This window comes from Triturus cristatus, chromosome 6 (genome assembly GCF_964204655.1).
Source record: "Triturus cristatus chromosome 6, aTriCri1.1, whole genome shotgun sequence".
In the NCBI taxonomy this organism is placed as follows: Eukaryota; Metazoa; Chordata; class Amphibia; order Caudata; family Salamandridae; genus Triturus; species Triturus cristatus.
In genome coordinates, this window is record NC_140589.1 from 1,604,071,174 (window position 1) to 1,604,096,198 (window position 25,025).

Here is a 25,025-nt window from a genome sequence, read left to right on the forward strand (position 1 = left end):
TGGAAGCGTTTGTGCAGAGAGCCTGTTAACCTCATTAGAAAGACTGGAATTTACATATTGCATACCTGGCCAAAGCAATTTTATTTTTCACAGTTTAGAGTATGACCAACAAACATCTGCTTGAATCCGCTGTATTTTCACACAATTGTAAACATATAATGCATTTGATCTAGTACAAATATTCATATTTGTACTTATGTTTTCCAATCTCCTACAACATCACCTAATTCCATTTTACTGCCTTCCCAAATTCTTTCCCAGTCACTTCCCGGCAGACTAAAATTGATAAGAAATCTTTTTCACAGGCATACAAAAAACAAAACGGCAATAAGAAGCACTACATTTTAATACTAAAGTTGCCCTTTAAAAAACATTATAATCAGCCAAACAAGAAGTAATTCCCTTGCAATGCTTGACTTAATGACCGTGTAGGTGATTGTGAACAGGGTACATTGACCTTAATTTAGCTTATTAATGTTTTATTGTGCTAACATATTGCTCTGAGCTTCAAGGTGACAATGACATGTACTGTCACAAACAGTGTGAACAACAAACATTCCAACAAAGCTTAAAACATTAGCACGAAGTAGGTGGAATGATAAAACTCATCACATTATTTTTACATTATTTGGAAGATTATTTTTAAAACATAAGAGACTTGTGATAGAATGAAACCAAGCAGGCAGTTGATTCCATAACATTGCCCAGTGACAGCAAAGCACTTTATGCCAAGCTTAGTATGCCACCATTTAAGAACAAATAATTTGAGATCAGCTGGGTGAATGCAATTATCTCAAGGTTTAGCAAAGATAAAACACTTGGAGGGAGTCATCCCATTTAAGGCCTTCAAAGTACTCTTATCTTTCCTCAAGACTATACATGCCAATCCTAATTTCCTTTTAGATATATTTTGAGCCCTTGTGATTTTGCGGTTGAAGATCATCCGGCAGTAGAGTGCAACACAGAAAAAACGATGGCCTGAACATAGTAAAGGAGAGGTCTTATAAATAAAAAGGAATACAATTCGTAATGAGAAGCATATAAACTGCACATTCTTGGCCACTGTAACAGGTTTAGGAGGAAGGCCTAGCCCTGAGACCAACCTAATTAGGTACAACAAAAGAGTCAAACCCCATTTTGATAACCTTGGTCTTGACTTCATAAAGATAGATGTTTTTGTCATCAGATCTGTCATATAAAGCAGTTAGGACCTGGGTGTCTTCGGTCAACCTCTGACAACACAGGCCAGAAGTCACCAAAATATGTGCCAGAGAAACACTGCTAGTGGATACAATATTTGCCTCTGGATTCCTCACCATTCCACGGATATTCTTTTCTTAGATCTCCCATGTTGACGGGGATGTGAGAATAGCAAGCTTCCGCACGCAACACCATATGACGTCATTGGAGCCATAAGAAGACCTCGTCAGCGTTTTATCCGTGCCTACGAGGCAAAAGGACAGACCGACAACATACAAATATATCCAGTATACATGATATATACACAAAAGCATATATCAAATGCATAAATAAAAAGGAAAAGCTAATAAAAGCATTTCCTAGCAACAAACAATGCATAAAAATGACATAAAAGCTGACAATGTCAGACAGTCAAAACTTTATTCGGTATAAGCAGGAGGACAATGGGTAGGTGGGTGGGTCAGTGAGGAATCAACAGGCAGATATTGTATCCACTAGAAAAAGAGTTAACAAAGGTAAGTAACTTTTTCTCTGATGGATACATCTGCCTGTGGATTCCTCCCCTTTTGAATTGAATCCCCCAAGCCGTACCTCTCCAGGAGGAGGGTGTCCACCTGCCTATACCAAAAAATCTTGCATAACAGATCGTACAAAATGGCCGTCCCTCCTAACCTCTGAATCCAAGCAGTAATGCTTCGCAAAGGTGTGGAGGGAGGCCCAAGTTGCTGCCTTACAAATGTCAACAACAGGAACGCCAAAGCAGAAGAAGGCTTTGCTCTGGTGGAATGAGCTAATACCTTCAGGCGATTCCTTCTTATCCAAGGCGTAACAGATCTTGATGCACAAGATGATCCACCTGGAGAGTGTTAGCTTGTGGACAGCCTTGCCTTTCACTCCTCCAATGTAGACGACAAAGAGCTGATCGGCCAGTCTTAGATCCCTGGTTCTGTCCAGGTAAAAGCTGACAGCCCTCTTAGGATCCAGAGGATGAAGTCCCTCCTCCTCCTTGGAAGGGTGAGGGGGAGGATGGAAGGTGGGTAAACTAATAGACTGTCCTAAATGAAAAGGAGTGACCACCTTAAGCAGGAAAGCAGCCCTGGTCCTGAGAACCATTTTTTCTGCATGAATGGTCAAGAACGGAGGTTTAGAACTAAGAGCCTGAAGCTCGCTTCCCCTCCTGGCCAAAGTAATGGCGACCAGAAAAAATGTCTTAAAAGAAAGAAGCCTCTAAGGACAGCTATTAAGCGGTTCAAAAGGAGAACCCATCAAAAAGTTCTTACCAAATTCAAATCCCACTGAGGTATAATGAAGGGGGTGGGAGGAAACTTATTGGTGAGGCCCTTAATGAACCTCATAACAATGGGAGACTTAAATAAAGACGGCTGGTCTGGTAAACAAAGGAAAGCCGACAAGGCCGACAAATAACCTTCAACTATAGCCACAGCACAACCCTGCTGGGCCAAGGAAAGTGAGAATCCCAAAACATCAGATAAATGGACTTTTAAGGGATCAATAGATCTCTCTGCACACCATTTCACAAACTTGGACCACCTAGTGAAATAAACTGATTTGATAGAGTGTATCCTGGAAGATAAAATAACATCCACCACATCTGGCAGGAGATGGAAATAACTCAGGTTGCCCCCTTCAATCTCCAGGCATGAAGGTGCAACCAGTGCCGGTGTCAATGAAGGACCTTCCAAGGTGGTCAACGGTGCCGTTCAAATCCGGATTGACGCCGGCTCGACGTCAGACAGCGCCGGTGATTGAGGTAACTGAGTCGAAAACCTCGGCGCCGGAAACTGCCAAAATGGAGCCGTCAGCATAAAAGGCACAAAAGGTGCCTGGGCATATTGTTGGGGGATGCCCAAGTTAAAGGCATGCGGACCCACAGGGCCAGAAGGCGCACCGATATGGTAAGATGCCCTGGCAAACATGCCATACATCGTATTTAGAAAATGCGAAGGATCCGATCCTGCTCCTGGGAAAGGAGGATAAGGATCCGAACTCCCCTGGTCTTGAACCATCTGAGGTCGTACATGAGGCTGAAGCTGCGAAGCCGGAGACATCAGCGCCCGCACAGGCGAAGCCACAGGCACAGGAGAAGACTCCCTGGGAGCCAGAGAACTCCTGGGCACCGGAGAATCCATAGGAGTCAGCGAATCTACTGGAGCTGGAGAGTGAACGGAGTCGCCTGTGGATAAGAAGAAGGCGACGGAGAGACAAAGTCATTTTCACTATGCCGCTTTACTGGAGAGGCTGATCTCGAAGCCCTACCCTTCGGAGAAACGACGTCGAGAACCATGTCTTCTCTTTGACTTCTGATGCTTCTTCGACTTCGAAGTATGCGAAGTCGACGATTTTGAACGCTTACGACCCCTCTTCTCCTTTTTCGCCTTCGCCATGAAAAGTTTGGCTTCACGTTCTTTTACCGCCTTTGGGTTCATCTTTCGACAGCTCGAACACCCTTCGACATCGTGGTCGGAAGAAAGGCACCAAAGGCAGTCGTCGTGTGGGTCCGTCAAAGACATTTGACCCCCACACTCCCTGTGGGGCTTGAAATCCGACATCTTCGTAGTAGCCATTCCAACTGCAACACGAAAAAGATGGAAGAAACAAAGTAATCGCAGAGAAATGGGGAGTCCCAGAAAAAAAGTTACGAGTCGATGGTGCGGAAAAAAGGGAACGGATGTCAGCACGCCAACGAGGTCTTCTTATGGCACCGATGATGTCATACGGAGTCGCATGCGGAACCGTGCTATTATAACGTCCTTGTCGATGTGGGAGAGCTAAGAAAATAATTTCCGTGGAATGCTGGCGCAGGGGTAATTCAAAAGGTGAAGAATCCACAGGCAGATGTATCCATCAGAGCTAGATTTCAGGGATTGAAATTTTGAAATAAGATAAACCTTTGTTAAAAAGGATTATCATCTAATTTAAAGCCCTACTTTCCACTCTAAGACAATTTGAAGGCACATAAGAAGCAACACATGGGCCACTCTCAAATACTGATGAGATTCAAAAGAATTAGACAGTAGTTTGTCCATAGAGCAAAAGATCAAAGCACAGTTTAGATATATCCTGAACAGCTCCCTCTTTATCTCGAAGTGTCTGAAGCCTTACTGACAATCCAACAAAATAAAATTTGATTTCAACTTTTTATGTAGCTGCTTAGAGGCAGTAATTCAATTATCTTGGATATAAATGCCATGGTAAACTCAGGCTGCCCTGGGGGCAGTACATTCAAGTGAAATATTGAGCGGCTGCTTTGAAGTGTGTGACTGCACCCGCCTGCAAGGGGATGTCTGGAGGGTCCATGGCACCTCCTGTTACTCTCTGCCAGAGCGCTCTCATCAGGGGGTGCACTGACAGTCTGTCACCCTTTTAAGGCACACTTTCAGTGCGCCTCCTGACAGCTTCTTTACCTTTACCAACGCATCCATATTACGGCTTGGGCACAGAGCCAAATAGATTCTCTCATTTCCATGGGACCACATCCCACACAAATCATGGAATGCCCTACTGAGATAGCGCTGGCGCTACATGTGCACCAGTGCTTTCGGAATTACAGAATGGTCTGCACAAGCATCTGCGGCCCTTTCTGGAATACCACCCAAAGCCCTAAACATGGATATGGAGCAGCGACTCCACTGAAGGCCAGAGACCACCTCTCTCAAGTAGCCGCCCCAGCCCAGAAGTGAATTATCTGCTCTGGATGGGGAAAGGAGAGGGGTCTGCAGCTGAGCCAATCGTAGTGTAGCAACCACTTGCGCAGGTCTTTCGTAGTCTCATACAAAATCTGAACTTGGGGAGGTCACCTTGATGTTGGGCCCACAGACTTCAGCTTACACAGCTGAGCCTGCATTTGCCACCTGGCGTGCTCCAGGAGGATGCATCAGTCCAATCAGCCTCACAGTCGACTTCACTGAGATCGAAGACTGAGTCTGAAAGATCAGGATCATAGCCTGAATATCCTAGGCTCCCTTTCTTGGGGAAAAGGCATAAAATCGGACTGTGTCTAAAATAGCTCTGATGAAGAGGAGCATCAGTGAAAGAAATCAGGTATGACTTCAACACGTTGATGGTGAACTCCAAAGATGGCAGGAGGTGAACCGTAGTCTGAAGGTGGTTAACTACAGCCTGGGTGAGCCCACCTTCAACAGCTAGTCGTTGAGATAGGGAAAGACTGGCACGCCAGACCTCTGAAGGTGTTCTACCACCACCTCCATCAGTTTCTGAACATTCGAGGGGCGTTGGAAAGACCAAAGGGGAGCACAGCTAACTGAAAGGGCTCCTGTTCTACCACGGACCTTAGGTAGCATTAATGGGCCAGAAGGACGGGAATGTGGAAATAGGTGTCCTGCAGGTCCAACATGACCATCCAAGTCACTAGTGTCGACAGTAGACAAGACATGGGCAAGCATTTTGAATTTCTCCTTCTGGAGGAAGGCGTTGAGAAGGCACAGATCTAGAATAGGCCAAAGGCCTCTGTCCGTCTTGGGCACCAGAAAGTAGCAGGAAAAACGACCAAATTCTTCTTCTAGTGCCAAAATGGCTTGCACTTCCTGCAACAAAATAGAGAGATGATCCTCACTCAGTGGCCGGTGCAAGGTGCAGCGGGGACAAAAGGAAAGGTAAAGCTTGTCAACTAGGGCAGAATACGTGGAATTTGACTACTACCAGGTGACACAGACCCTGAAAGGGTACACAAAAGAGGATTGGCAGGTGGGGGTGTGGACTGAGCAACACACTGACCTTGGCAGCGGTGGGCACCTTGGCCTGTCCCGTGAAACTGCTGGATTAACTGCTGGGGCGGGACAGGTTTGCAGTAAGTGATGCCTCTGCAAATGCCACAAAAGGAATGTTGAATTGTTGCGGCTGGACAAAGTGGCCCAGCGAGGGAGTGGCAGAGCTACTCTCCTTAAAGCAATCAAGGGCAGAGTCAGCCTTGTGCCCAAACAGGCAAGTCTGATCGATCGGTTTGTCCATCAGAGAGCACATGCCGTCGCCCAAGAACTTAGTCGATGGCAGCTACACTTCGCCCAATGGAGTCAGTGGTGTTCAAGCCATGATTAATTGTCAACTTGGCTGCGTCATGAACATATTGGATCGCCAGCAAAAGGACTGGGTGAAGGTGTTCTAGTACACCAGGGAGGACTTGTGCCACTGATGGCATGAGTGTAACGGCCCAACAAACAGGAGGCGATGATTGATTGCAAGGCCCAACTGGCTGAGAAGAGGTGCTATGAAAAGTCTCCACTCTCTTTGACTCCCTGTCAAAGAGTGGTAGGTAAATTGTTGAGGTTGGTCCGTCTGGTGGAAGCCTGCATCACAACAAGGCTCTCTGTGGAAGGATGTTGTGACAAAAAGGTCAGGCCGCCTGGGGCAGGATGACGGCGTGCCAATCTGTTGACTGTGGGGCCAGTACAAGCTAGGCCCAAGACCCTAGGAGGGTAACAGTCAGGGCCTCATTGAAAGGGAGGAGGGACCCAGGCATAGTCTGACCCAGTTGTGGGACCGTACTCAGCATGTTTGTTTTCACCTCCATGAGCGGGAAGGGGGGGGGGGGGGGGGGGGGTTGGAGATCCAGGACGTCCGCCGCCTCACACAACCATAATATAGGAGGCCGATTGTTCTATGGCAGGGCCACGGGGAGAGAAAATAGAAGTCGTACCAATGGTCTTAGACATGGGGCCGAGTAAACCCAGACACAAACATGTTCCCCCGCATGCTAAAGTGTGAGGCCCATAAAGGCCTTTTAAACCTCAGGTGACACTTGTATTGACAGTAATGGACTGGATTGTTATAAAGTCTACATGTTGTTTAAATGTTAAATGTGCTCTTATATATGCTAATTACTCTGACCCTGAAATTCAGTGACCGCCAATGACAATGTACCATACTCTGATGCTGAAATCCTGTATTACTAGAATTGCTGAATTATGACTGGTGATTGTTGAAAGGCATAGGTGATACGACTTTAGGAATGTACATGTTCTCTCTGTTTACGAAACTGAATAAAACAGAATACAAAAAAAGAAAGAGCTAAGTAAACTCATCACACTGGTCATGGTCATAGTCTGAATCAGTGTAGAAGAGCGAGTACAATGAATATGGCTGACACATAGAAGTTCAAGTGAAAGGGCTGGAGCCTCATGCGGATTTTGGCATAGCACCTGTCATGGTCAAACGGTTGTCAATGAGTAAAATCAAAACTACCTCCTTGGGAGGCGAGGTAGGCTTCAGCCTAGAGTAACCGGATCTGACGTGGGTTTGGGGCCGTAGGAGGCATCTGAACTGGAACAGAGGGTGGAATTGGCTCAGAGAGTCCCGCTGGCGCCAAGGGTGAACCAGTCAGCGGTAGTCAAGGAGGACGCACCAGAGGGAATCATTTGAGGTACAAACAGCCGGAACTTAGCTGCATGGTGTGTCATGGCTGAAGATGCCGGAATTGGCCCTGAAGTTTGCAGACTTCATAAGCGGGAGCAACATAGTTGGCGCCACCCACATACTGCTTTAAGGGAGTGGGAATGGCACAAAGGAGAAGTACTCCTCTTCGATTCTTGTGCTTTGTTATGCTTACCAGAGGCTTTGCAGTGCAATGAAGACCGGCCTCTAGAGCGGCTCCGCTGACTTTGGGAATGGAAGCAGGACCAGAATGAGCTTTGACCTTGGAGCAGGACTTTCGAGTCATGTTCCCTGATGGCCTTTGGGTTCATCGATGCGCATCCTCCAAAGGTCGTGAAGTAGTTGCCCAACCCCAGACACCACAGGCATACCGAGGGAGGATTGGTCATAGACATCTGTTTGCGACAGTACTTACAGAGTTTTAAAACCTGTTGTCTAAGGGCATAACATCCCTTGCACACTGAAAAATGTTTTGTTGAGAGGTGAAAAAAAAGAAAATAGGTAAGGGGCTCAGAGACAAAAGAAGTTCCTGGATCCGCATCTGGTGGCGCAGAAAGAAAGGAACCTACAGCGGAGGGCTTGAGGTGTGCCTATATAGGCCCCGCATGTCACTTCTGGAGTGGAACATCAATGCAGAGCCACACAGTGCCACCTTGCTGCACGCAGTGGCACTATGGAAAAGTTTCCGCATTCAGTCTGACATCTGGGGAATATTCAAAAGGTGAGGAATCTGCGGCTAGAAGTCTCTATCAGAAACATTCTTCATATAGATGGAGATCATTTTACTTCAGGATAGCTCAAACAATAGTACTGACCTCAAAAGGCATTCTGCACAGTGCCCAAGACTTTAGCAATTTACTGCAGACAGCGTGCCTGCCCCAATTACCTGTAAAATGTAACCTTTGGTAACAGAATCGGGAAATATTCCTCCAAGTTATCAAGGACGCCTTAAACATTTTCAGTCAAACAAAATGTTTAACAGAAAATTGTTCCCCTAATTTTGTCTCCATCAATACATTTGTTCCTTCAGTCCTGCTGTGTAAACTCCTACAAAGTCTAGAAGTTAAACAACAGAAGCCCCTTGCTTGTGGGTATAGCACAGTTGTCCTTTTGAAACGGAGCTGTGAAAACCAGCGAGTCACAGCTGCCCGTTACCTGAATAGAACTTGTCCAAGCATGAACGCAGATTCATTTTCTTTTTAAGTCAGTCTACTTAGAGCTAGCACAATTTACAACAGAGATTACTTCAATGAACAAGCACAAAGACAATCGATATTTGTTGACATGACTCAATAGAGACAAGTCAGCTACCAAGTTAGAATTTTCTTTCTGTACTATGAGTTTTCAGGTTTCATTGCGCTCACGGTTAAAAACAAATGCTGTCTCTGCAATGTGGTCTTTCTAGAGTTGTTTTAGGCAAGCTGTTGTTTTAGAGCTGTAGGCTCTGCCTGTGAGAGGCATTCTGAGTTGTGAAGAAACATAGGCAATGGTGTCTACAGGTTAGGAGGAGAGTGAGGGAGTGGGAGGGACAGGGTTCTCTGTGACCCTCAAGTTGACCCACAGGCCGAAGGCACTGGTGTCACGAGAGGACCTCAAGCAGCTCACCAAAAGATGAAGGCCACGATGTGGTGTGGCCAAAGATTCTGGTCACTGGAGGTGCTCGAAGTTGGAGCTACTTAGAGCCTGAAGATCTTCTTGCAAAGACAACAACCCTTTGCAACTGCAAAGGGAACGCGATACCCAGGGCTTCGGTTATTGCAACCCCCACAAGGACTTGGTGAGAGGTTAGAGCTGGCCTCAGGTGCTGGGGGAAACCACCACCTGGATTGCAGAGCCCACAGAGTCCGGAGGCGCTCAGTATCTGCAGACCGGTTGACCTAGTTGTAGTGCCTGCGAATGCAGGGGAGCGACTCCTTCACTCCTAGGAAGTTTACTTTGGTTGTCCTTGATGCTTTACAGGTCTTGGAAGATTCCTGTATGATGCTTGGGCATAGACGATGCAGCAGACTGGACGGGAGAGGAAGTCAGGCCCAAACGAAGTCCAGCGAAGTCTAGAGTGCCCACACAGTAGTAGTGCAATGGTGTCTGAATCTTATTCCCACGGGGAATCTAAAGACCCACACCCAAGTAAGCACTTAAGTATCCTAGGGAAAGGGTTGGGAAGATTCAGGAGGGTCTGGACAGGGGGAGGTTACTCTCATGTCCTTTGTCCAGTTTCACGCCGGAGCGGGAGCCAATGGCTCCCAGGACTGGTTTGAACTGGACTATGCACAGGGACACCAAAAGTACCCCTCATGCAGACTTTCTGGCACAGGCAAGCACACCCACCCAGCCCTAATACACTAAATCCTTTTCTGGGAGGTGGTCACACCTCCCTGTGACAGGATGCCTATTGTTCCACCTTCCTATGCTCGAGCTTGGCTCAGCAGCAGGAAGGCAGAAATATCTCTCTTGGTCGGCAGCAACCATTTTGTGCTGTATGGGAACACTGAGAGCCTAACAGAGGGCTCTTCCAGTGCTTGGAATCATACCTTCCACACCGTTTACGGTGTGGGGGTATGATTCCAACATGTTTGACACCAAACATGTTAGGATTCGTTGCAGCCATTTGAGATGTTCATCGCACGATTGCACGGTGCCCCTCTATATAGTATATGGCTGCTTCACTGACAACCCGGGAGAATGGACTCCGTAGGCTGCAGGGGTGTCCTGCTCATGCAGGGGCACACTGTCTCTTAGAACCAAGCACCCTGCCCTCAGGATTGTACAGGCATGCTACAGGGGTGACATAGGTTTGAAGTGCAGTGGCCCTTAGATATAGTAAACCTATATCTTTAGTAAGTGGTGCATGCACCAACTTACACAGGATACAATGGCAGGCCTGTAGTTCCATTTTGCATGGTCTCAAATGGGTGTCATAATGCATGCTTCAGCCCATGGGAGACTTCTAGGGTACCTATGCCCTGGGTACATGGGTAGCATATACTAGGGACTGACAAGGGTACTCCAGTATCCAATCTGGGATGTACCCAAGTACTGAACTTAACAATTTAGGGAGAAAGCAGATAGACTGGGGTCCTGATTAGCAGGATTCCAATCAGACTAGTCAAAAACAATATCACATCAAGCAAAAAGTGGGGGTTACCATAAGAAGCAGATCCTACTTTCCTACACACAGCCCTTGGAGTACCAGAGGTTGACCCTACAAACAGCCAGACACTCAGCAAACAGCAGTTGCAACAGGTTTTTGTTTGTCTGACACAATCATGGGCGGCGAGTGCAGGGTTAAAAAGCACGGATAGCACACAGTCTGGGATGCCAGCACTGAGGTGGCAGGGTGCATGGAGAAATGCCTCAAGTCTATGCTTCTGGGCGAACCCTAATGGCGATCTGAGCCGCTGCAGTGCAGGTGGTCGGGCCAAGACAAACCTTGCAGACATAGCAGCACCTCATCACCAATTGCTATGGCAAAAGAGAGCGAACCCTTGGCAGTATGCTCATGGTTGATTATCAGCAGGTATGGTTTACGATATAATCAGCGGTGGCTCCTTCGCAATGGCGGAGGAGCGTCGCCCCACTTGTCAGAGCAAGTAGCAGAAAAATAAAACGATACTATAAGTTGCTCGCTGAGCCTGCGTGTGCAGGGAGGGGCAAGGCCGGGGCCATGGGAGGTGAGACGAGGACTAGTTCTGCCACTTAATCTAACAAGAGTGTGAGCTCCTTTCCTGGAGACTACTGGGAGGTCAAAAGATCACCCGACTCCAAAGTGCGATGATCATCCCCGGTTTAGGAATGCGTTTAGATCACAAGACCATCTGACTCTATCTAACGATCCAGAGGAGGCAGGCAGGCATTCCTCTATCCATACACAATGTCATATGAGACCTGGCAGCTCCTGGATCCACTAAGATGACGGACCTTGGCATAGGACTGTAGTATTAACAACGAGCTCTATGGATCCAGGACTTAATAGGTACAGAGTGCACACATCCTTCTCCAGTGCAGCATGCAGACTATTCAGCCCCTCTCAGCCCTTCTGTGGCTAGGAGATGAGACTCACAAGGAGTGTTCTCTGTAAGAAATGCAGTTTATAGGTGCCATAGGCGAGCCACTCATAAAAGCCCCCGTTCAAGTTTAGCAATTTTGTTTCAAAAGATTGTTAGAAAAAAATAAAAATGCCTGAACTTTTTTAAAGTTTCATGAATTAAGTTGGTTTTCAACTTATAAAGCTCTGTGGCTACTAAAAGGCTGTTGAGAACGTCTTTGCGCAATATGAAGGATGCCCCAGTTCCTTTGTTACCAACAGCCGTTTTTCCTGCAGTCAAGTTATTCTAAAGATGAACTGCAAAGAAAGAAATTATTTTAGCACAAAGGAAAGAACAAGTTGTAACCAGGCAACCCCTGAGCAAGCATCCATAATGGGAGAAGAGGTAATAGGAAATACCAAAGTTTCTCTACTTCTCAAATAAAACCACTTGGGAGAGGAAATACGTCTTTGAAAAAATAAGACAATGTGAAAGAAACTACTAATTGGAAAAAGCATTTTCTAGTGTGTGAAAATCTGGCGTTTCAGTTGTTTGCTAAATCATCGAGCTAAGCTGTGAATAGAGAAAAGAAAGTGCATCTTCTGCCAAATTAAAAGAAAGCTGATGAATATGGGCTATTGATTTTAGCGGAAGCAACCTGCAAAACTGTTTTTTTATTGAGGGTGGTGCTGTGTAAGAGTGCGTTTGTGAGCGTCTGCATGTGATGCAGCGCTGCATATACATTTTAAAAGGCAGGCCTGAAAATGCATTGGCACTTTAGCAGGAGAGTGGTAGGTGACATTAACCATCCAATACATTTGTGTTTATACAGTTCCTTTTCAGTTAATACTAAAAACTCATACACGAGATTAATAAATAGTGAGTTGTGCCCTCGAGTGGGAGCAGGGCCAAATTAAAGAACATAATTAGACACTATTCTTGCTATGCAGTTACAAATTGGGACAAGCACCCCCAAAACCAATAGGTCATGTCTTTAACAGGCGAAACAACTTGGATGTTGGCCCAAAAAGGCAGGTTTCAAAGATGATGCCGCCTTTAAATGGCAGATGCGTGCCCCTCTCTTACTGCAGATAACCTGCACTACTTAGGCTGTGGGGGGCGAGCTAGGAGATGAGAATGGGAAGTCATTCAAAATTGATTTAAAGTTGTAAATTAGTGTAAATAGGTTTAGCTACCCTACCTAGCTTGTTATAGGCTCTGGATGTTTCAGGTCTGTTGGATAGGGCCGGACTGTTCCAGCAGATTAGCACAAACCCTGGTTCACATGCCCTTACGGTGATCCTACACAATGCGGCAATTCCTCACACATTTTGAGGTCACATAATTCCTTTAAACTGAAACTAGGAACTCACAAAATGGGTGGCCACAGGACATTGAAGCAGATATCAGTTTCCTGCAGCAGATTAATCTTCTCTGGACAAAGCAATATGGTATACAATCTGTACTTTTCCTAACAATACTGTGCCTCCCAATCCTCCTAGACAGCAGGTGTGGCCATCTGTCTATGATCCAGACATAGGTTTGTGAAGCACAGCACCACGTCAGATAAGGAAAGGTGATGGTGGACTATTAGCGGGCAGTAGGACAGGCACCCACTCATCTTAGTCGTACTATATGCTCCAGTCAATGGCAAGTTAAATTCTTGTCACACACCGTACAGGAGCTAATTGAATACAATTAATTAAAATTGAGGAGGGATGCCTGACCTTTCAATAGAAGGGAAGGCCGAGCTGGGAGATTTGGGTCTAGTTGGTGCTTAGCCTCACTGTCACTTAGCCCGCTGTGACCTGATTACACACTTCTCAACCTTGCATCAAACATATGTGTGCATTGATTAACACTGCTTGACCAACCTTTGTTACAATTAGTGGAAGATTTGTCCATAGGCCTTCAAAGACAACTTGAGCAAGACAGATACCAAGGGAAACTGCTCAGTAATAAAGAAACAAACACCAGCATTTACAGAATCTCCTATTCAATGTGTACATCATTTCTCGTGTGTATTGTCACACTGCTATGATTTTGAAGTTACTGAAGGAGTACAGCATAAAGCTCTTGATATTTCTCAAATATGGGTCCGGCCATTCTTTTTCACTTTCAACCCATGAGCTAATCAATTGACCTGGCTGGATAGGTGGTCTAGCAGTAGCCTATAAGTGAAGAAATGGTTTACTAGTACCTATCAAAAAATCTTCATCTAGCACAATCGTCACAAGTAAAGGTTTATTTTACATGCTTGCATCCTCAAACTACACGCGGTCTCAAAAATATTTTCTACATTCCTTAAATTCGGCATTAAAATTGACCTTCCATTAAAATTTCTGTGTGTCATCTCTCCTTTTTTATCTTCTCACTTTCAAATGTCGCTCTCCTTCCTTTCAATCCTCTGCATGCCTCCTCTCATCACAATCTACTCTGACTCATGCATGTTTAGCTTATTCTCTATTACATTTCTGCAAATTTCCCACAACTCATTTATAAGATCACATTTTCTCCTCCTTCCTCTGAAAGTCCTACCTATGCAACCTAACTATGCCTAATCTTCCCTAACTCATCTACAAATTCCGCCTACCATGTGCATGAGCTCACACACACCCACTAATGGCTACAACTAACCACCATTAATTTAATCCACCACAAAGAAACTGGAATGACTGCAAGGAATGGTTTGCCTTGACCGCACAAGACTAATCCTAATAACAGTAATTAATAACACTGTACTAACCACTAACCTTGGGTTCCAGGGCAGAGTGCTACTCGGTATAGGGCAGCTTGAAGCCTCGTCTGGGGTATTAAGCACAAAATAAATGCAATTGCAATACAATACATTGTGGTTTGCCAGGTTTGTTCCCCCATGCACGCCCCCAATCTTGCCTCTAGATTCCGGCTCCTGCTACCAGCTCACAGGCTGATTTTATTGTGCCATCTAACATGGTCACTGGCCATGTTGGAACAATAGTAAAGTGAAAAAAAGGCAAAATGTCTGGTACTGCGTCTTGATGCAAGCGGATGCATGCATTACGATGTATGTGACTACATGTACACTCACAAACACACCGGCCCACATGGAATGGTTTCTTTTACTAGTCCAAGAGAGCAGTCATGTGTACAAATACATGCACATCCATAGCAAAACAATGGCAGACATTCAGGAGTGTAAAAAGGGCAACAAGCTGCCATGGTAGCGCCTGCTGGGACCACAAAATAGATAAATAACATGAAAATAGAGAAACAGAGGATGGGATTAGGCAGGGCGGCATAAAGAAATAAAGGACAATGGGAGGAGAGGTGGTTGGTGGTGGGGTAGGAGGTTTAATCATTTAGAGAGTGGGTGTGTGTCCTCCGGATTTAAAACAAAATGAGAAAAAACAAATGCATAAAAGTCTACATATGTGTTAACGTTTTCAGTGCTCACCGACAAAATGTCATGTTCTTAAACCAACGTTGATGGACAGCCTTGTCTGCCAATGCCTAGATCCAGCAGAACCAAAGTAGCCATATTCCTGATAGAGGTTGTCTAAAAGCCTATTTCTGTACCTGTATGCCTGTGCATTTTGTGTGGTGCTGCAAGAAAATGCCTCTTCTTTTGCATGATCGGCCCCATGTTTTTTTGATTGATGCGGCTGTTTTTTTGACCGTGCGCTGGGACTCTGTTGTACACTCCGAGCCCTAAAACATGTCGAAATTGGCGATACTCCTAATTGGCACATTTAACTTACCCATCAGTCTCTAGCATGTGGTACAAAAAGTACTTCATGCTTGTAAGTTAAATGTCACTAGTGGACTGCAGCACAAATTGTGCCACCACTAAAGTGACAATGCAAAACATGACCACAGGCCTTCCACCAGCAACCTGCCTGTGCAGGTTTTAACTGCAAATTCGACCTGCCAAAATAGCCCCTGCTGACCGGCCTAAACCCTCCTTTTAAATATTAGTAAGTCATGCCTATGTAGGCCTTAATGCCCAGTAAGGTAGGGAGCATGGTCTTTAAAAGTAGGACATGTAAAGATTTTATGTATAACAAGTCCTTATAATGACAAGGCCCCAAAAGCTATTCGCACTGTGGCTGGGTTAGCTGTTCTGTTGGAAAGCATTGGGAGTTAATACTAAACTTAAATTTTATCTCTGTCAAGGAACCAACTTCAAAGTCCCTTTTTGGACTTTTTAAAATATTTATTACAAATCAATTCACTGGTGAAGTCAGATTTGTACTAGATAATTTAAAAACTGTACTTTGCATGAGCGGCCAATTGTTACCCAGGAGCTAAATAGCTCCTAGATGAGATGCGAACTTCCTCTGAGAGCTCCGATAAAGGCCATGGGTGTGGGAAGGTGTTCTATTCCTTTGACAAAATAGCCATCTGGGCAGTGCCCAGGAACTTCATTAGCTTAAAAGAAGCCTACTGTTTCACAAGCAGACATAGGAGCTAACCGTTGGGGGGAAAAAAATCAACGGAAGGCAGCACAAGAAGCTCCCTTCCAGGGTCTTTGCATTAATGTGAGATCTATTCCTAAACACTCTGCCGAAACGTGGGATTTGATGGAAGATCTGAAGCCAGATATATGTCTCCTTTCTGAGACTTGGCTCCAAAACCACTCGGCACCGGCTCTGGTGATCGCCTTTCCAGAGGCTTATACAGTCACGAGATTAGACAGGATAGGCAAATGGGGAGGGGGGGTGGGGGGGGGCTAGCAATATCTACGCGTGCCCCACACTATATTAAAATAGTGGACACAGTGTCGACCACCGACATTGAATTACTTGTGTTCCGGCTGGAGTCCTAAAAGGAGGCGAAATGTATAGGGTAGTAGTTTATCATCCCCCGGGAGACAGCAAGAAATCTTTCTGTATTTCATTACCAGAAACCCTCACCCCGTATATTCTGCAATCTGACCATTTCCTACTGACTGGGGATTTTAACCATCACTTAGAAGATCTTTCCAATGTAGAGTTGATTTGTCTACTGTCGGCCATGGAGTCGCTAGGTCACTTTTCAAGAGTTCATGAACCTACACATGTCGCAGGTCATACCATAGACACTATTTTTACAAACTTCCATGACCCATCAGTAGAATCTCCGCTGGGGCTAACATGGACTGATCACATGGCACTGAGATTTTCCTTTAGAAGGCCAGAGGTTGGAAGTCAGCTCCAACGCAGGGACAATCTTCGTAGGGCATGGAGGAAAATCACTCCGGAAGCGTTTGTTCTTGCTTTTAGAACCCCGTTATTTGAAGAGGGGGAGGCTAGTGACAAGGCCCTAAAAAGATGGGAGGCCACCATTAGTAATGCGTTAGACAGCATCCCCCCCCCCCCCTCAGAGTAATGAGTGCTCAGTAGAAGACAGCGCCTGCCCCTTGGTACTCGGAAGGCCTTAAAATGGAAAAGGCACGGTGCATACATAAACGTGCCTGTATGCTGGACAACAAATTTTACACAAACTATAGAGCCCAAATCGATTAGATCAGTCTAAGAACACTCCCGTCGACCTAACGGGAAAATAATTCATTAGCTTTAAAAAACTCTCACCCACCAGGGTACCCCTTAGTTGCATGCTTTACCATAAAGGTCCTTCCCTTGCGGGTATGGGACGTGCTACAACCTGTGAGATTCACTGGAGCACTTTGGTGGAAAAGGAATAGAGTAATGAGTGGGGGTAGGGTTAATCTTTAAAAATACCTGCCTGATAGTCCCAACGGTTTAATCTGTGCGCCAGCCAGTATGATTAAAAAATGGAAAAGTCAGGAAGTCCCAGGCGTCTATTTACCCCTACTTCCTCTTAGGGTCAACATGTTTCCACCATTAATGTTCCTAAAGGCTTGTGACTTTTGTCAGGATCAATCATACTAACACAATCTGTACCTATTCCATTATGCCGACGTAACTAGTGAATTTATCAAACAAATCAGGCCAGACGGGGACTTTGGAGTCTGTGACAAAAGGCACGCCTCTCCCCTGTGTACCTCTTGAGCACTAATAAGTACCTTAATATATTTATACCCATTTACAAACACCAAGTAGGTGGTTTAGGTGTGCTTGACGTATATATGGTAAATTCACCAGTTACGTCACCATTTTGGGAGAGGTGAGAATTGTGTCAGTATGATTGTGACTTTCTAACTTTCCCCACTTTTAATTATACCGGCTGGAGCTCAGATTAAAGGTCAGTGCTACTAGGCAGGCATTTTTAAAGAGTAACCCTATCCCCACTCACTACCTTTTCCAACAAAGTCCTCCTGTGCATCTCGCAGGCTGTAGCAAGCCCCGTTCCACAACAAGAAGGAACTCCATGATTAAGCATGCCATCAAGGGGCATCCCTGGTGGGTGAGAGTTCTTCAAAGCAAAAGGATTCTTTTCCGACCAAGGTCGATGGGAGGGTTCTTAGATTGATCCAATCAAGTTGGGCTGTATAGTATGTGTAAAGTTATGTGTCAGAGGAGGGTTAGCCCATGCTCTACAGCACCTTTATACTCCTATTAATTTGTTATGGATTCTTGACAAAATAGACTGCGTTGGGGGGTGAGGGGATGAAAGGAGGAGAGGACAGGATGTGGTGGTTGGAACAGGAGGATATAATATTTAATTTGGTATCAGGTCGAATCCAAATATTGATTGCCGGCGCCGTCCGTTTAAGGTTAAGCCTGCTAGACATCGCGTACACTGTCTATTATGAGGCATATTGTGGCTTAGAAGTACATAGAGGGGCTTGCATCCCACCCGTTGTTTACCATTTATTGGCTTTCCATGTCACTCATTTGCCTGCTTTTTATTTGTGCCGCAGTTTGCCACGTTAGTGTTTGTCCCTCCCATGGAGCATTGCCTCTTTAAAGTCACTTTGACTGGCACTGCTGCTTCCACTGCTTGCTTTTAAAGCACTACTTTTTCCTTTTGTGAAACCTTCATGAGAGTGCCTTTCTTTTCAAACTCTCACGGTCTTGTACTTATCTTCCTGTCCCCTAAGTGCACCCCTCCCTGTCCCACATGTGCTACTCCATGTTGCTTAGTGTTCCCCTCCTCCCACACCTCGTATCACCCTGTGCGGCTCTGCCGGCCCGCCTGCCCTTACCTATGCTGGTTTCACTTTGCTAATGCCTCTCCTGCCCTACCCCGCGTTACTATGGCTTAGCTCCACGTTGCTTCCATTACAACCACCCAACCTAGCTCTAAATTAAAAAAAAAAATGCTTTGTACGTTTTATTTTAGTTACTAATCCAACTATGATTGGCAACAAAAAAAACACATGAGTGCCTGCATGTTATGCAACACATTTCCATCTGCTGCTCTCATCTTTTATTAACAATATTTGGGCACTGTTTAACTGAAGCTACTGTTCTTTTTATCAGTCTCCGGAAGAAACAATGTTTTGTTTTCAGAAAAGTCCATGTAAACACAGAATAGTCAGTGATTGTGTTAAATATAGAGACACGCTGCTTTACTGAATGTTTGCATATCCAGTAATTACCGTATGTATTGGTGTTTGTTAAATAGTTAGAGTTTCAGTCTAGTCACCTGTGGTACAATTTGAGGACAACAAGCATCCTTTAAGATCCCTGATGGATTCCTCTGGAGTGTGGGAAATTCCAAGGACAGTTCCTATCCTATTTGAGAGGAAAAAGTACCTATTTTTATGGGTAGGAACGCTGCAAATTCTTTTATTGGGTTTTTAAAATGGAGTTGTCAGCTGTACTAGTTATTTCAGACGGACCGCAGTATACCTTGCTAGTCACAGAACGTAACAACATATCAAATGAAGATGGGTAATAATGTACATGGAGCTTTCTACTCAAACCTCAAATACATCATTGCATGCTCTTTGTAGGAGACATAGCATGGCAAATTGTTATACTGGCTTTTGCTATATTGCCACATAAGCTAAATGTCATTTTTGCACCCAAAGAAGGAATTAGTGCGCGTGTTTCACTTAGTTTAATACTAGACATCAATGGTAAAGGGTCGTTGGCTGATCTTTAAAGGAGGGTATGATCTACAATGAGCAATTATTAATGCAGTTATTGATTCCTTTTAAAACAAGCACTGACAAACCAAAAGTTCTTGCTTTTTTAGGTTTCAGCTGCACAGTGCTTGCGCTGTGCTTGTGAAGTCTACTATATTTAATATATCTTAAAAGGGGCTTACATAGTGCCATATAATGCTTTTGTCTCAGCCCAGGGTGTCGGCTGACCATTTCAGAACAAGCTTCTAGGCTGTAAATGTACATGAGAATTTTAAAAACCTGATCAACGGCGCCTATCCAAAAACCTCTAAATCTGGCACATTACGCTATGTGACAGTCTTCTATGTAGCGCACACTCTTCAATGTGGCCTCGCAACTCTACATCCCAGGAGACCGCCCTTGAAAACGATTAACATTAGGCGGTTTGTTGTCTTTCTTGGTATACAAGACTAGTTGATCCTACTGCTGCCTCAAAGCTGCTGTCTCTTTGACAGGTCAGCTGTGTATGTCTCTGGCTCACAGTGCTGCACTCTATTTCTTGCCCCTCTCCTGCACCTCCCCACTCCCACAACTGGCTGGGCTGGGTGATGAAGCCTCAGCCAGTGTGTCATGGGAACTTGCTGCATTGTATTTGCATCTCTCTACCCCCGATAACTCTCTCTCTAATGCTCGGCATCTTCCTTCCTGTCTTGTGCTCACATACATGTCCCTTAATCCGCACTCTACATATCTAATCTGTAGCCGCCAGTTGTTGCTACAAAGACATCCCTGTCTCTTCCTGCCTCCCCGTCTTCCTTCCTACTCCTCTGACGAGCGTTCCTGACATCAGCCCTTGCCTCACTGTCTTTCTACTGTTCCCCATCACACTGTCTCTTTATCAACAATCCTCAGTCCACCCATCCTTACCCCTCTGTCTCTTGCTCTCTACCCAGTCTCTTGCTCTCTACCCCGTCTCTTGCTCTCTACCCCGTCTCTTGCTCTCTACCCTGTCTCTTGCTCTCTACCCCGTCTCTTAATCTCGACTTCTTCTCTTCCCCTAACACCCGGTCTCTTATCCTCGCATCCCTCTGCCTCCTGCTCCTTCCCCTCTGTCTCAAGTTCCAAACACTGCGGTCTTTTGATTTATGTCCCTCCCACTCCAGCCCCGTACCCTTCTGTCTCTTGCACTCTACCTCACCCCTCTGCCTCTTGTCCTTTGGTCTCTCTCTCTCTCTCTCTCTCTCTCTCATGCTTCATATCCTGCTCTTTTGCGCCCTGGCTCTTAGCATGCACCTACCATCTTCTTCCGTTTCCTGCCCTTCCGTCTCTTGCTCCCTACATCTGCCTCTTGCTCGGTACCCCTGTATCTTGCTCCCTACTCCACTTCTCTGTCTCTTATCCTCTCCCTCTTACTCCCTGCCCCCCTCACGTCTGGTCCCCAAATCTCTGCCTCTTATCCCCAGATTCCCTCTGTGTCTCATCCCTGACCTCTGTCTCTTACTGTCAACCCATCTGGCATTGACAAAGCCAATAGATATTGCATAGGCGAAACCTTGGCCAATGTTTGTCACCTATTGTCTCTGCTGTTCAATGTGGCCAAAATCCAAAGGCAAAGTCAATAGGGCTCAAAGGAGAGACCTACTGGTTTTGCCATTGCTTGTTTCCTCTGGAGGCAAAACCGTTTGATGATCTTTTAATGAGTTTCCGTGAAAAATAATTCACACCGATGAGCCAATTACTTTAATGATCAGGTTGAAAGTTTCCAGTGGCGTTTACTTTCAGGTAAGGAATCACAAAACTTTGCTCTTACATGACAGCATACTGGATGGTCTGTAACACATTGGATATACAGGAGACCATTTGTTAGAATGCTTGGATCATATTCCTTATATATTGACGTCAGTATGACAAAATGAAAGAGTAAGTGGACAAACCTCTTTTTCTTGGTAGCGTTTCTTGATGGCTGGCTCTTTTTCAACCTCTTCTGTCTTTCCAACATTTTGAAACTCCTCCAATTCTAAAGCTTTTTGTTTCGCATTTTCAATAACATGCTTTGGAAAATTTACCAACTCGGCTACATGGATTCCGAAGCTCTGGTCACAGGCACCTACAAAAACCAACATGTTAGTCTATCAAATTAAAGAGATCAAAGGCAAGTGCACATTAATCAGCTCTCAAAGTTCTGAGATAATTAATATTAGGAAGCCACTGCATAGCCAATATCTGCCCCTTTATTTAAAAGCTATTTTAGTATAGCACTCAACAATAAAGCAGCAGATGTTTAGTGTATATGAGCAGATAATGCATTAAAAAGCGGGGCTAAATTCACACATTCCCCAAACTAAGCAGGAAACAAAAAACAATTTAAAAACGTTGAATCTGGGAATTCGATAAAGTGACATCTTAATTATAATTACAAAAAAAGACTAAACAAAAAAGAAACGTGATTTGGTTTAATACAGAACATCGTATCCACCCGTACATTAAAATCTGTATGCAATGACTGACCAGTCTAGTTAACTTCATGAAGGCCACTCACATTAAGTAGTGCATTTAAAAAAATAATAACAAGCATTGGTAAAGCAAACTGTCAGACCTGGCACCATTGGCGTGGGTCTCCCTTCCATTTTTTTGCTGTTGCCTCCTGTGTTTTTGCTATGTTTTTGCTGGTCTAGATGCTTTGGGCACTTTGCCACTGCTTTTCAGTGCCAAAGTGCAAATGCTCCCTATTGTAATTTGTTGTAATGGATTAGTGACTCCATGATTGGCTTATTTGATTTACTTGTCAGATCCTAGAACAGTGCACCATGAGTGCCCAGGGCCTGTAAATCAAATGCTGCTGGTCGGCTTGCAGCACTGATTGTGCCACCCACAGAAGCAGCTTGTAAAATATGGCTCAGGCCTGCCATTGCAGAGCCTGCGTGAAGTCTGGGACTGCCATGTTGACCTGGCACGTGCACCCACTTGCCAGTCCCTAAACCTTCCCTTTTCTACATGTCAGTCACCCCTAAGGTAGGCCCAAGGGCAGGGTGCATTGTATGTGAAAGGTAGGATATGCCCTGATGTGTGTGGCATGTCATGATAGTGAATTACAGCTAATTTCGTTTTTCATTATTGCAAGGCTATCTGTTCCCATAGGCCAGAATGGGCAGTTTGATTATAACATCTTATAATCCTAACTGACCCTAGGAAGAAGATAGGAAAATAAAGTTCAGTATGCCTGAACTCAGAATGTTAAAATACATCTTTTAGTGTGGGTGATTTTTACGTTCTGTGTTTGAAAATATCACTTTTAGAAAGTAGGTATTTTCTTGCCTAACCATCCAGCATGCCGCTGCTAGGTTTGTGTATTCCATGTCTGGTTTGTGAGTGACAGGGCTCCAGCAGTCTGATAGGCCAGGGCTGGGCTGAATAGGACCTGCATTGAATAGAGAGTAGGGGGAGGAGATTTCCTTTCGCTTGCCTGAGCCTTCATAGAATAGAAAGTAGGAGGAAGAGATTTCCTTTCAGCTACCTGGGCCAGGTCTGCTTTCAACAATGCTGTTTCCACCTCCTGCCAGGAAGGTGCACCAGGGATGACAGAACTGGTTTTGGCTGGGCACAGACACTCTCTGCCTTCAGAGAACAAAATATTTTGCAGTATAAATATTGGGGTCCAGACCCAAGAACTTTAGGTCACTCCTGGGAATCAAGATGAACCCTTGGCCAAGGAGAAGAACCGGAGAAGCTGAAGGAAGATTACTGCCCCTGAGCTGTTTGCTGTTTGGGGTTGGCCTGCAGTGGTTACTTTATTGCCAAGGAAAGGAGAAAAGGAACTTTGTGTGAACTTTTACTATCTTGAGGACGATCTCTAAGGGCTTGAAGTGGAGCTTGCCTCCTGTTCTGAAGTCTCAGGGACACAAAGACTTCACCACCAGCTCCCCCTGAATTTTCTTGCTGGGAATTCTACCTGCAGTGAGGTGCCTGCTGTTGTTTTGGGCCCTCTGGAGACAGGGTGTCGCTCGGAGCTGGAAGTGCGACGCAAGAGGAAGAAGCCTGTCGCCGCTGCAGAAGTTGCCGCTGCATCGCAGAAGAAGCGTGTCCCCGTCGCATCACCGACGATGCGTGTCGCTGCCACAGAGGTTGCCGTCGTATCACCGGCGAAGCGTGTCGCAGGGCCTGTCGCGGCTCAAGAGTCTACCGAGTACGCCGCACAGCCGTCGGGCGTGCACGCATCGTATCCACGTTGTTGTATCGCATCAAAGACGCCATTTTGTCGCATCACACCGGATCGTGGCATTGCATCGAGGCGCCATCTTTTCGCATTGTAACCGGAACGCAGTAAGAAACCGACGCATCACCTCCTCTCCAGTGCTGTAGTAAAGAATCACCTTCCCTGCGACCCTTTTTTTTGTATTACGTGACGAATGCAAGGTTCTTTGAGACTAAAGTGTCGCATTTACCATCTACACTGAACTAAGCTATTTTTACCATCTTAAAGTCATATTTATGAATAGTGTATTGTGGATTTTTGTTGTTTGGTCTTGTGTTAAGTCTAGATAAATATTACTGATTTTTCTAAACTGGTGTAGTGACCATTTGTAAAGTTTGCACTGTATTACTGTATGTGTTCACAAATGCTTTACACACTGCCTCTGAGATAAGCTTGCCTGCTCTTGCCAAGCTACCAAGGGGGTGAGCAGGGGTTATTTTAGAAGTGTAGCCCCCTTACCCTGACTAGAAGCAAGTGCCCCTACTTGGTCAAAAGATACCTACCTCTGCCAACTACAGACCCCCAGTTCTAACACAAACGTGTTTAGATTCATTTTACTAATGCTTGACAGCTTGAAGTATTAGCTTCGAAAAAGCGACTGGACTGCCAAGAAAGATAGCTGTCACATCCCGTAAAGATGTAACATGATGGCGATCTTGGAAGTCTAAAAATATATCACTCCAAGAGGACCAGAGAATATTATGGCTTTGGCAAGCTTTGGGAAGTAAGTTAACAAGCATTGGCAAAGCCAAAAGGACAAGTGGCAAAAGGCCACATTCTTAATGGAGGGCTACAGAGAAAGCAAACGGAAGCAAAGGATATGGAGAACTGGTACGCATAGCAGACAACTTAAAGCCCTGCCCTATCTCAAAACTGAAAAATAATGGCAAAGCCTTGTAGCCTTCCATGGCTTTAAAGTCAGCCACCAAACCAATAGCAAGTCATAACAAATCCCACAGCTGAACAAATCACTATCTTCCCTGTACTCTATGTTTTGAGATGTCTGAATGTATGTAGGATTGTTGTTATGGTAACGAAGTCCAGCAGAAGAGACAGCTGTCTTTAGGTAAGGCTTAAAAAGTGACATATGGAAATCTGATAAAGTGACCATTTAATTTCAGTTACAAATGCACAATAGATGACTTAGTTTAATAAAGCAATACCTATACATCTGTACATTCAA

The 25,025-nt window shown here is 45.2% G+C and overlaps 1 protein-coding gene across 1 annotated transcript in view; it reads right to left on the bottom strand.

Annotated features, from left to right (window-relative positions):
- The window catches only part of MSH2 (mutS homolog 2), a 576,743-nt gene that overhangs the window by 41,906 nt on the left and 509,812 nt on the right, over positions 1-25,025 (bottom strand). The window contains exon 15 of the mRNA XM_085612740.1: positions 21,525-21,697. Coding sequence (XP_085468866.1) covers positions 21,525-21,697 — 173 coding nt within the window. The remainder of the gene's footprint in view (positions 1-21,524; positions 21,698-25,025) is intronic.